This window comes from Caretta caretta, chromosome 2 (genome assembly GCF_965140235.1).
Source record: "Caretta caretta isolate rCarCar2 chromosome 2, rCarCar1.hap1, whole genome shotgun sequence".
NCBI classification, from domain to species: Eukaryota; Metazoa; Chordata; order Testudines; family Cheloniidae; genus Caretta; species Caretta caretta.
In genome coordinates this window covers 43,249,872-43,263,366 of record NC_134207.1, presented here as the reverse complement: position 1 = coordinate 43,263,366, position 13,495 = coordinate 43,249,872, and the positions used below count along the sequence as shown (strand labels likewise).

The following is a 13,495-nucleotide window of genomic DNA, read 5'->3' as shown; positions in this document are numbered from 1 at the left end:
AAATTTCTAAAACTGAAAGATTAGAGGTGAAAATGTTTTTCTCTAATTTTGAGCTTACTTTGTACATTTCAGATGGTTCAGTAATAGACAGTCCCACTTCTGTGTTGATAGTTGACTCACTTCTTTGATTCAGGAACAGAGGTACCCATTTCTCCAAACTCTGTGTCAGTGAAGCTGCCAAAGTTTCCAAGTTTAATTAGACATTGCCCTGTTTATCCTTAAACAAAAAATATTTATCTTAATTTCTAAATTATGAAGAATTGTCCTGGAAAATGTATAGATCCGAGAGGAGCCAGAGAGGGGAGTAGAAGAGCATTCAGGGGAAGGAATTTGATGTCCTCCAAGACTCCTTCACTGAGCTGGGGAGGGAAGGAGAAGACAGGGAAGTGTTTTTGTTTTTTCTCCTCACAGTCCTTCAGTGGAGCTAAAGTGGGAAGCAGAGAAGTGATCAAGAAGGTTTAAAAGGTTTCTTCCCGATCCCCTAGTGCCACTCCAGGAGCCAGAGAGGGGAGCATCTAGGACAGACATGGGCAAACTACAGCCCGGGGGCTGCATCTGGCCCTCCAGACGTTTTAATCTGGCCCTCAAGCTCCTGTCGGGGAGCGGGGTCAGGGACTTGCCCCACTCTACATGGCTTCCGGAAGCAACGTCATGTCCCCCCTCCAGCTCCCACGCACAGGGGCAGCCTGGGGGCTCTGCAGTTCTCCCCCGCCCCAAGTGCTGCCCCCACAGCTCCCATTCGCTGGGAACTGCAGCCAATAGGAGTTGCAGGGGTAATGCTTGCAGACAGGGCAGCGTCAGAGCCTCATGGCCATGCCTCCGCGTAAGAGCCAGAGGAGGGACGTGCTGCTGCTTCTGGAAGCTGCTTGAGTTAAGCATCACCCGGAGCCTGCACCCTTGTCCCCTCCCATGCCCCAGCCCTGTTTCCTCTCCCACCATCTAAACCCCTCAGTCCCAGCCGGGAGCACCCTTCCATGCCCCAACCCCAAATTTTGTGAGCATTCATGGCCCGCCATGCAGTTTCCATACCCAGATGTGGCCCTTGAGTGAAAAAGTTGCCCACCCCTGATCTAGTAGGAAGTCTCTCGTTCCTCAGACCTTTGCAGCGAACCACGGAGTGTGTCCCTAGGACACACCCAGCAACAAGAATTAGAGGCTTCACTCCAGGTCTTCTCTACAGGTTGGAAAGAATAATGCGACTGCGGGGAAGGGGGAGTCCTCTGAACTTCCCAACATGGCCTAGTAGAAACAGTTGGAAGAACAGAAGCTGGAGACCCCTTCATAATGTAGAGGAGAAATATTGAAGAGCAGCCCTTCCGCTATACAACATCGTGGGTTACTGGAGGGAAAAAGGGAAGGTTGAGACTCTTCCCTCCAATGAGCTGGGTAGGGTCAAGGGAGGGATCTTCATTCCACCATACCCTTTCTGGAAGCCAGAGTCTGCTTAAAGTGGGAACATGATTTCTGGGGGAATCAAGAATTGGATGCCACAGAACATCTTACAGAGGTGACTTGCAAGTTCCTATCAGTACAGGTACTGATTGTTTGTTATGTGCCGATTGAAAAGGAAGACCTCCAATTTCAATACAAAAGCTTAGCTATTTTTAAGGACTGTTGAAGTGGCAGCCAACTGTCTCTCACTCTGTTTGCTGTCTCAGCAAAAACTATGCCAGTGGTTGCACAGCCAGCATGGAATCCTTCTGAAGGACGGAGTTTAATTATATTTGAAGCGAGTTAAGGAAATGGGTTTTCATTCCCTTGTTAAGTAGCTTTAGGCTTGTTGTTGTTTACCCTAAAACCATTTTTTAAAACTCACTTACCTCAGCCCCATATCTACTTTCTTCTAGTGGTTTTGTTGGTTTCCTTCCTGTTGGTTTTGACACGTGGTACTTTGTGCTATGTCCAGTATAATGCATGCTGGAGTATTTCATGGAGAATGAGTTGGCAGCCCACAAATTTTGAAGGGTTTTGTTATAATCACTTACATTAAATGCCCCTCCTACCTTTACACTTGGGATATTCAGGGTATAACCCTGTATTTTTTACAGGTAGTTAAAACTTTACAGTTTAACTTTTTAAGATGATATTTTGGGTTAAGCTAAAATTAAAACTGCTCATGCTCCCAAATCAGTAATAGCGTAGCGTTTTACAAACAAAACATATGAAACTCGCAAAACTGCTTTTTGAGGTGGTTCTAGGTTTCCTGGGCAACAGTCAATAACATCATAAGCAATACTGGCAGTGTAATAAAATGCAAGAACATAAAAGAAAAGTGCCCTTTAAAGAAAAACTGTATAAATGATGGATTTCCAGCTTACTTTAATTTGACAGTCCTGTAAGGAGCACTCATATTTGAAAACACATATGGAAATCTCACATGTGATAGCCACTCACTTCAGCAGAAAGAACAAGGAGGACTTGTGGCACCTTAGAGACTAACCAATTTATTTAAGCATAAGCTTTTGTGGGCTAAAGACCACTTCATCAGATGCATGCAGTGGAAAATACAGTAGGAAGATAGATAGATATACAGATAACGTGAAAAAATGGGGGTTGCCATACCAAATGCTAGGCAGCTCTCTAACACCACATTCTACAGGCCATTACCATCTGATCCCACTGAGGGTTACCAAAAGAAACTACATCATCTGCTCAAGAAACTCCCTGAAAAAGCACAAGAACAAATCTACACAGACACACCCCCTAGAACTCTGACATGGGGTATTCCCTCTGCTACCCAAGATCCATAAACCTGGAAATCCTGGACGTCCCATCATCTCAGGCATTGGACCGTGACAGCAGGATTGTCTGGCTATGTAGACTCTCCTCAGGCCCTATGCTACCAGCGCTCCTAGCTATCTTTGAGACACCACTGACTTCCTGAGGAAACTACAATCCATCGGTGATCTTTCTGAAAGCACCATCCTGGCCACCATGGATGTAGAAGCCCTCTACACCAACATTCCACACAAAGATGGACTACAAACTGTCAGGACAGTATCCCCGATAATGTCACGGCAAACCTGGTGGCTGAACTTTGACTTTGTCCCCAAATGTGAAATAGTTATGGGTGAGGACAATGTATACCTTCAAGTCAGCGGCTCTGCTATGAGTACCTGCATGGCCCCACAGTATGCCAACATTTTTATGGCTGACTTAGAACAACGCTTCCTCAGCTCTTGTCCCCTAACACCCCTACTCTACTTGCACTACATTGGTGACATTGGACCCATGGAAAAGAAGCCCTTGAGGAATTCCACCATGATTTCAACAATTTCCATCCCACCATCAACCTCAGCCTGGACCAGTCCACACAAGAGATCCACTTCCTGGACACTACGGTGCTAATAAGTGACGGTCACATAAACACCACCCTATACCAGAAACCTACTGACTGCTATATTTACCTTCGTGCCTCCAGCTTTCATCCAGACCACACCACACGATCCATTGTCTAAAGCCAAGCTTTAAGATACAACCGCATTTGCTCCAACCCCTGAGACAAAGACAAACACCTACAAGATCTCTATCAAGCATTCTTACAACTACAGTACCCACCTGCTGAAGTGAAGAAACAGATTGACAGAGCCAGAAGAGTACCCAGAAGTTACCTACTACAGGACAGGCCCAACAAAGAAATTAACAGAATGCCACTAGCCATCACCTTCAGCCCCCAACTAAAAACCTCTCCAGTGCATCATCAAGGATCTACAACCTATCCTGAAGAACAATCCCTCAATCTCTCAGATCTTTGGAGACAGGCCAGTCCTTGCTTACAGACAGCCCCCCAACCTGAAGCAAATACTTACCAGCAACCAAACAACAGAACCACTAACCCAGGAACCTATCCTTGCAACAAAACCTGTTGCTAACTGTCCACATATCTATTCAAGGGGCACCATCATAAGGCCTAATCACATCAGCCACACTATCAGAGGCTCGTTCACCTGCACATCTACCAATGTGATAGATGCCATCATGTGCCAGCAATGCCCCTCTGACATGTACATTGGCCAAACCGGACAATCTCTATGCAAAAGAATAAATGGACACAAATCAGACGTCAAGAATTATAACCTTCAAAAACCAGTTGGAGAACACGTCAGCCGCCCTGGACACTCAATTACAGACCTAAAAGTCGCAATTATTCAACAAAAAAAACTTCAAAAACAGACTCCAACGAGAAACGGCAGAACTGGAATTAATCTGCAAACTGGACACCATTAAATTAGACTTGAATGAAGACTGGAAGTGGATGAGTCATTACACTAACTAAAAACTATTTTCCCCATGCTAATTTCCCCCCTACCGTTACTCACACCTTCTTGTCAACTGTTTGAAATGGGCCATCCTGATTATCACTACAAACGTTTTTTTTCTCCTGCTAATAGCCCACCTTAATCGTTTGGTCTGTTAAGAGTTGGTATGGCAACCCCCATTTTTTCATGGTGGGGGAGGGTCTGTGTGTATGCATGTATGTATGTATGTCTTCTTACTGTATTTTTCCATTGCATGCATCTGATGAAGTGGGCTTTAGCTCACAAAAGTTTATGCTCAAATAAATTTGTTAGTCGTCCTCGTTCTTTCTGCTGATACAGACTAACACGGCTACCACTCTGAAACCACTCACTTCAGTTGCTCTGATCATTTTCTTTAAAAATTTTGGACTGTGTGTAAGAGCAGCATAAAGTTTAGAAAAACGGATCTGCTGAACAAAAGCGTTTAAAATCTCTCTCCTCTCAAGAGTTCCTCACAGAGATTAGTCAACTCTTCCAATGAAGCTTCCCTGAGCTATTGCAAATGTGGCCTTTAATTGTGGATGACACCTATTGCAGCCTTTGGAAGGTAGTGAGCTGTGCCTGAGTTGAATTCATGCTCTTTCGTTTCTCTTTATCACTCTGCTGCTGATTCCCAGGTCTCTATTTGTCTGCTAATGTAAGCCACTTCCTGTGCAATGAGTAGTAACTACTTATCTCAGACCTATAGCAAAAACCAGATAAAAGTGCACTGTGCACCAGCCCCCATTGATCCAGCAGCAGTCTCTATTTCCAGTTGACAATGGAAATTAATCCATTTTTGACAAATAAGCTTTATCTTTTTCAAACTGATATAATAAAATGATTAAATTGCTGATAATTAAATTAAGCATGAAAAGTTACTTAAGTTTCTGTTAATATTGGTAGGTACACAGGGGTTTTGTACCTATAGAACTGACTCACCTAAATATTTCACTTTTATCATTAATTCAGTTAAGTGGACTTGATTGTTACATAGCGGTTGCTTTTGTAGTTTGCTAGATTGTTGCTTTTGCGGTGATTTTAGCAGCATAGATGATGTAATTTTCATATTTGGTTCTTACAGACACCAGCTTCAGGAAGGGAATTGGGTATTAGAGATCGCCATGTGATTCATTACATGCTCCCAAGTTAACCTCTTTTATATACAGGGTTAATGATTGGCTTTCTGATCCGACTGTAACAGCAACAGTATTTGGAGGATGGGCTATATTAGATGGCTTGCCTCCCTCCACAGGGAGAGAAAATTTACATGATGTTCATTGCTACCAGAGAATGAACAGAAAATTGTGGAAATAACTCTTAACACTGTATATAACCAATGAAAATTCAGAATTCCTAGTGATGCTTAATGATTTAACTCTTAAATTTTCTAGGTTTGTTCAAGGTCAATAAACTTAGAACATGCTTCAGAATCTTTGAAAAGAAAAATGGCAGCTTTTCTCAAGTAAGTACCTGATGTGAGACTGCTTGCACTGTGCAATGCATAGATACTATCTTGGTATGTTAATGTTACATGAACTTGCAGGTAAAAAATTAGACAAAGAGGGCAACATTTTTCTTTTTGCCCTGTGTCCCATGCTTTCTGGTGAAGGATACTTGGATGTGGGTTCATCTAGAACTCATGGATGATTGTTTTTGAATAAGGCATAGGGGTTGGTCACTTTAGAGAAATGCATGATGCCACCTCCCCTGGGCCTGAGCGTGATGCCATCCACAGCACACCCTTGTTCCATTGCTAGAGTAGGAACTATCTCTTGGATCATTGTGAAAGTGCTCAACTGCTGCCTCACCCCAAGGGTTACATTTTCAAAATCCTGTTTATAATTAATCAGAAATACTCATGCAACACTCCATACATCACAATCAATTCTTACATAAGAACAACCATATTGGGTCAGACCAAAGGTTCATCTAGCCCAGTATATTATTTTCCAACAGTGGCCAATGCCAGATGCTTCAGAGGGAATGAACAGAACAGGTAATCATCAAGTGATTCATCCCGTCACCCATTCCCAGCTTCTGGCAAAGAGGCTAGGGACACAATCCCTGCCCATCCTGGCTAATAGCCATTGATGGACCTATCCTCCATGAATTTATCTAGTTCTTTTTTGAACCCTCTTATAATCTTGGCCTTCACTTAGCTCAGAAAGGAGATTGAACTCTTCGCACACAAATGTGTTGCATTTAAATTTTTGTGGAAAAAATAAGCCTCTTGCCAACATAGCTATGCTGGCAAAAAAGCACAGTGTAGATGCAGCTACACCAATATAAGAGTGCTTCTGTCAACATTAGTGGCGTTATTAACCTGACAGGAAAAACTCCTTTCATCACATAAGCTGAATCTACATTAAGGGTATGTCTACACGGGGATCAAAGACCTGTGGCATGACCACGGCTGGCCCAGGGTCAGCTGACTCAGACTCACAGGGCTTGGGCTGCGGAGCTAAAAATTGCTGTGTAGACGTTCAGGCTCCAGTCCAAGCCCAAACATCTACAGAGCAATTTTTCAACTCTGGAGCTCAAGCCCTTTGAGCTAGTGTCAGCTGACCCGGGCTGGCCACAGGGTGTGTTTTTTAATCCCCGCGTAGACGTTCCTTGGGGACGCTACCAGCATAGCTATACTGGCAAAGCATTTGTAATATAGGCAAGGCCTTACAAAAAATGCACCTGATTAGGAATTCTGGATTCCATTCCTGGTTCTCCCACAAGAAGGGTGGATTGATTTAAACCAAAGTAATTTAAATCAGAAATTGAAATTATGACCTGAATCACCAAGTAGAAAGCCTCAATTTAAATAACTGATTTGAATCAACTTTTCCAGTAGTACTGCAGTAATCTTCTAAGGAAAGCTGCATTCTCATTGGTTGATATAACCATTAAAACACGTTGATTTAAAACTAAACCGCCTTTACACTGGATTTGGTTTGCTACCTAGGAGGGTACGCTGTAACTCTGTACATTTATTGAAGCAAATACGTAGCTTAATATTTTCAGATTATTAATATGAATTATACATATTTACTGTGTAAGAAAATGGTGACTGATTTATTGCTTATTTACTAATTAACTCTTTGCTCACGATTTGTGTCAAGCCACATTAGGATGGTAACTAGAATTTAAGTAAACAGCATATAAAATTTATTTTTATTAAGCAAAACAATCCCGTAATAGAGTACATGACCTGCTGTGCCATATTTATAGAGCTCGACCTCCAAAGTTAGGTGTTCGGCTTTTTTTTTATAAAAAAGCAGCCTTTAGGTTTTTGATAGAGGCTCTTTAATGAGAACAAAAGAATAAGCATACTGGGTCAGACCAATGGTCCATCTAGCCCAGCATCCTGTCTTCTGACAGTGGCCAATGCCAGATGCTTCAGGGCCAGTGTACAGAATAGGGCAATTTTCAAGTAATCCATAGCTTGTCGTCCAGTCCCATAATCTTGCAGTCAGAGGCTTAGGGACACACACAACATGGGGTTGCATCCCTGATCATCTTGGCTAATAGCCTTTGATGGACCTATTCTCCATGACCTCATCTAATTCTTTTTTTAACCCAGTTATACTTTTGTCCTCCACAGGTTGCCTGTGTTGTATGAAGAAGTACTTCCTTTTGTGTGTTTTAAACCTACAGCCTATTAAGTTCACTGGGTGACCCCTGTGTCACTGTGCCTCCCAACTGAGAATACCAAATTCAGGACAAACTGCTAGGGAAAAAGGGCTGACACATCCCAAAACTGGTGGTTATCCTTCATGAGATGTACCAAACCAGCAACAAAAGTAAATTTCTGTCTCACCACGCCAGCTAACAAGAAGTCAGAAATTCAGACTCCTTAGGTATTCCATTCCTAGATTCAACACCCAGACACTAGACTTAGTGATGAGTGGTTATTCAAAACGAATTTCATCAAACAAAAGGGTTCTTGTGATCCCAAAGGACAAGCTACATATCCAGGTCAATATATAACTCAGATCTTACCCAATAATCACACTGTTGCCAATCCTTTAGTATCTAATATCTAAATGTTTATTTATAAAAAGAAAGAAAGGTGAGAGTTAAAATTGGTTAAAGGAATCAAATATATGCAGTAATTGCAAAGTTCTTGGATCAGGCTTGTAGCAGTGATGGAATAAACTGCTGGATTAAGTCTCTGGTTTCTTCTAAATCATTGGAAGGTCCTCAGTCGCTTGGTTAGAATGCTCCCATTAGTGTAAGTTCATAGTCCAGAGGTTTGAGCAGGAAAGAGGCAAAATGGAGATGTTCTCAGGGCTTTTTATAGTTTCTGCTAAGTGAAGGGAAGCCGATTGATCTCACTGTGGAAAATTACAGGTAACAAGATGATATTTGGAGTCGCATGGGCAAGTCACTTGTCCATGCATGATTTTGCTTTGTCAAAGCGGAGGCCATCACAGGGAAGTCCATTAAGTGTAGATAAACGTCTCCCATGGTCCATTGTGAGTTGTGTTCCTCGATGAGCCATTTAACTTGAATAGTCCCTTTAAGATGTGCAGGCTAAATACCTTGTGGGTGTTACCACAGGAGCAAACATTTGAAATATGGGATTTGATTTCCAGTTTTTAAAAGATGCCTTTTTGCCTCTAACTTCCTCATTTATTGTTTTACTGTGGTGTTCAGCTATGGTGGCATTTTTTGTTTTCTCTTACCGTTTTTTGGTGGGGGGAGAGGGTTGTTTTTGTGTGGAGTGTACATTTAACTTGAGCCTCTGTTACGGTGTTTTTAAAAAGCTTCCATGCCGCTTGCAGGCATTTCGCTCTTGTGACTGTTCCTTTTAACTACTCTTTTAACTAGCTTCCTCATTTTTGTGGTGTTCCCCTTTTTGAAGTTAAATGTTATTGTGGTGGGCTTATTTGGTATTCCCCCTCCTGGCTCCCAGAAGGATGTTAAATTTAATTACATTATGGTTGCTATAGTCACCTCTTGGACCACATCCTATAAGCCACTTAGGACTAAATAAAAAATTGCCTTTCCCCTTGTGGGTTTTAGGACTTGCTGCTCCAAGAAGTAGTCATTAATGGTGTCTAGAAATTATCTCTGCATCCTGTGGTGGCAAGTACCCAGTCCATATGGGGATAGTTGAAATGCCCCTATATTTTTTTTCTATTTCTATAGTCCCGATCTCCCTGAGGATTTCATAATCCTCACCACCATCCTGGGCAGGAGGTCAGTAATATATTCCTACTGCTGTACTCTTATTATTCAAGCATGGAATTTCTATCCATAGAGATTCTGTGTTACCGTTTGATTCATTCAAGATTTTTACAATATTTGACTGTTTTCTTTCACGTATAGTTCCACTCCCCCACCAGCACAACCCTACTGTCGTTCTTATGTATTTTGTACCCTGCTATTATGATGTCCCATTGATTATCATAATTCCACCAAAAGCATAGTTATTTTTTATTTAGATGTTTTAAGAGGTCAATAAGTTTAGGCCTTAGCATATTTTGTATTAAATTCAGATTTCATTTTAAACAAGTTTATTTTTAAAAATGAAACTTATAATTTAAATAAGTGAAAACCTCCAGTTATTTTTCTTGTAATTCATCATGGCCACAAGCTTTGTGACCTTGGACAGTCTGTTACTTTGTGTCTCAGTTCCCCATCAGTAAAATACCTTCCTTACAGGACATTGTGGAAATAGGTTTATTAACATTTGTGCTATGGCTGGATATTGCTCTGACCAAAAAAAGCCTTTAAATAAACAAATGAATCACAAAAGGGAATGAATGAAATCTTTTATCTGTAGATGGAAATAATAGCATTATTATTAAGCACAGAAAGTTATTTGAAATGTCACATGTAAGCAATAAAAACTTTTATTTTACTTCAAAGTAATCTTCCAGCTAATGACTAACTTTTAACTTACTCAGGAATATGTGTTTGAGTTTGGAAGATCTTCAGCTTGTCTTCATGATTTCCTCTCATGAGCTGTTCATAACCTTACTGAAAGATGATGAACGGAAGCTGCTTATTGATCAAATGAGGAAAAGATCACCTCGAATCAATCTGTGCACTAAACCTGTGACTTCGTTTTATGATATTCCAGGTCTGTTTCCCAGCAAGTTTTCAAAATGCTTTAAAGTATTTCTTTTTATGGCCAAAGTGATAGTAATATTCTGATGCATGTTTAAAAAGAAAAACTTCAGACACTATTATTCCTATCTTTAGTCAATGACTGTTTGGGTCTACACTTTTACTGGGATAGCTATGTCAGTTAAGGGTGTGTTTTTTGTTTTTGTTTTTGTTTTCACACCCTATTCCTGCAAAGCCCTACTGTAGATGCAATTGCACCAGCAAAGAATTCCTTTTGCCGGTATAGCTTATTTCACTTGGGGAATTGGTATAAGGTATACTGGCAAAAGCACTCTTTTGTCAATATAAGCTACATCTGGGTTAAGAGGGTTTACTGGTATAGCTATACCAGCAAACTCATTCTGGTGCAGACAAAGCCTATGTAACTTAAACTTTTAGATTTTGTTTTAGACCTTCTCATCATCCTTGACTGAAAAACTAAGGTAAATTTTAAATTAGTGCTTGTTTTTACATAATATTTAAGTAACTTTAAAGATGAGTAGCTAGATACTTGGAGAGCTTTCTCTTAATATATCAGTTTAATCTCATTTTTGCCTAATTAAGTCTCAGATTCAAATACAAGATTATTTCAGTTTTTGCAGCATTCTGTTCTATATTTAGTTATTGGGTTTGGCCCTTCTTAACTACCAAGGGAAGATGAGTCTGTGTCCATGTCTATGCTACAAACTTTGGTCAATGCAAGTTATGTCAGCATAAAGCCACCACAGTTAATATATCATTTTGTGTATGTGCATATTTGGCTTTTTGCGTAAGTGCTACTGCACTTACCAGCAGTGCTTGTGTTAATGCATAGTGCAGTACACTATGAATAAGTGTCCCAGTGTGAAACCCACCATCATCCAATGGTGCTATCTTTTGGAAAGTTTTGGCAATGCATATTAGGGCAGAAATGAGTCACACGGGTGACTGTGAGCAAGGGATCAAATTCCCAGCATGCAACTCTCTCCATCCCATAATGTCACCTGTATCCCATAACTTTCACATCTTTTTTTACAAATCCTTACAGGCATCCTCACTGTCTGCCATCTCTGGTAGAAGCATGGAGCCTGCACAGCTCTGCTCTATTGTCCTAAGTGTTGCAAGCACAGGATGCACAATCCTCGGTATTTGCAGAGCTACTGCTGTGGGACATAATGAGAACAAATGCAAGGTTGTTGGTGACGTTTATAGAGCAGCTCTGGGCTTGAGAAATGAGCGTGACTGGTTGGATCTCATTGTAATGCAGATTTGGGATGACAAGCAGTGGCTGCAGAACTTTCAGGTTTGCAAGGCCACATTTCTGTATATGTGTGCCAAGCTTGCCCCAGCCCTCCAACGCAGGGCCACTAAAATGAGAGGTGCAGTGACAGTGGAGAAGTGAGTGGCAATTGCACTGTGGAAACTTCCATTGCTGGATTGCTAGTGGTCAGTGGGAAATCATATGGGAGCTGGAAAATCCTCTGCAGGCGCTATCATCATGCAAGTGTGCAAGGCCATTTAATCGTCTCCTGCTATGCAGAACTGTGACTCTCGGCAACTTGAAGGGTATAGTGGATGGATTTGCAGCAGTAGGGTTCCCAAACTGTATTGGAACAATAGACAATATGCGTATCCCTATTTTGGCACCAGACCACCTTACAGCAGATTAACTCAACAGAAACAGCTATTTTTCTGAGGTTATGCAAGCATTGGTGGATCACTGGGGATGCTTCACCGACACCAGTGTTGGCTGGTCAGGGAAGGTGCATGTCTCTTTTAACTTTAAGAACATAGGAATGTTCAGAAAGTTGAAAGCAAGCACTTTCTTTCCTGACCAGCCATTAAATATCACCAGTGGTAAATGCCAGTAGTGATCCTGGGGAATCCAACCTATCCTTTGCTCCTCTTGCTCATGAAGCCTTATATCAGTCACCTCAGAAGCAGCAAGAAAAGATTCAACTACCAGCCCCGCAGGTGCAGAATAACAGTGTAATGCACTTTTGATAGATTGAAGGGATGCTGGCATGGTTTAATCACAAGATGGGATTTTTTTTCAATTCTGATCCAAATGGTTATAGCTGCCTGTTGTGTCCTGTGTAATATTTGTGAAGCAAAAGGGGAGAATTTTCCACTGCGTTGGACAGTGGGGGTGGAGTAGCTGTTTGCTGAGTTTGAGCAGCCAGAGACAAAGGCTATTGGAAGAGTTTATTGCAAAGCTATATGGCTAAGAGAGGCCTTGAAAGACTACTCTAACAGTGAGCCACAGTAATGCATTATGGTGGACTTTGTTTTACCTGGTCCTGCTATTTTGGTGCCTGTTAGGAGTTGTGTGATGCATGGTGTACATCTGTGAATATAACACTGTCGATGCACTTATTAATTTTGCTGTGCTTATTTTACATTTATGATGATTACACTGTTTGTCATGGACACTGAGTTGTGTCACACTATACAGTAACAAGTAGATGCTTTCAGAACTTTTAGGTACTCTGCAGCGTATGTTGTGAACTAATAAATATGAATTATTTTCCAAATCCTAGAGTTTTATTCACTAATAAAACCAGTCCAAGAAGAAATCTGTGCAATTTAAAAGCAAATACATTAAAAACTTAAATTAATGGAGCAGAAATTAACAAAGGGAAAGAACACTCAAGACCTCAATCATGGCTTTCACAGGTCATAAGAACATAAGAATGGCCATACTGGGTCAGACCAAAGGTCCATCCAGCCCAGTATTCTGTCTACCGGCAGTGGCCAATGCCAGGTGCCCCAGAGGAAGTGAACCTAACAGGTAATGATCAAGTGATCTCTCTCCTGCCATTCATCTCCACCCTCTGACAAACAGAGGCTAGGAACACCATTCCTTACCCATCCTGGCTAATAGCCATTAATGGGCTTAACCTCCATGAATTTATCCCGTTCTCTTTTAAACCCTGTTATAGTCCCAGCCTCCTCAGACAAGGAGTTCCACAGGTCAGTGTATGTGAAGTTGTGATTGTCCTTAATGGTGCTCAGGGTCAAGTGGTAGGGTTAGAGATGTGGCCCCTGATACCATGATGAAGGGGGGTGTCAGGAGGTACTGTAATGGAGTTCTCCATGCACTGCAAAAGGAGGTGAGCCTGTGATGGTTG

At 41.5% G+C, this 13,495-nt stretch overlaps 1 protein-coding gene across 3 annotated transcripts in view; it reads left to right on the top strand.

Moving 5' to 3' along the window:
- Positions 1-13,495, top strand: part of INTS8 (integrator complex subunit 8) — a 75,717-nt gene that overhangs the window by 24,991 nt on the left and 37,231 nt on the right. For all 3 annotated transcript variants that reach the window (XM_048841250.2, XM_048841249.2, XM_048841253.2), the window contains exons 11-12: positions 5,672-5,742; positions 10,184-10,359. In XM_048841250.2, coding sequence (XP_048697207.1) covers positions 5,672-5,742; positions 10,184-10,359 — 247 coding nt within the window. The remainder of the gene's footprint in view (positions 1-5,671; positions 5,743-10,183; positions 10,360-13,495) is intronic.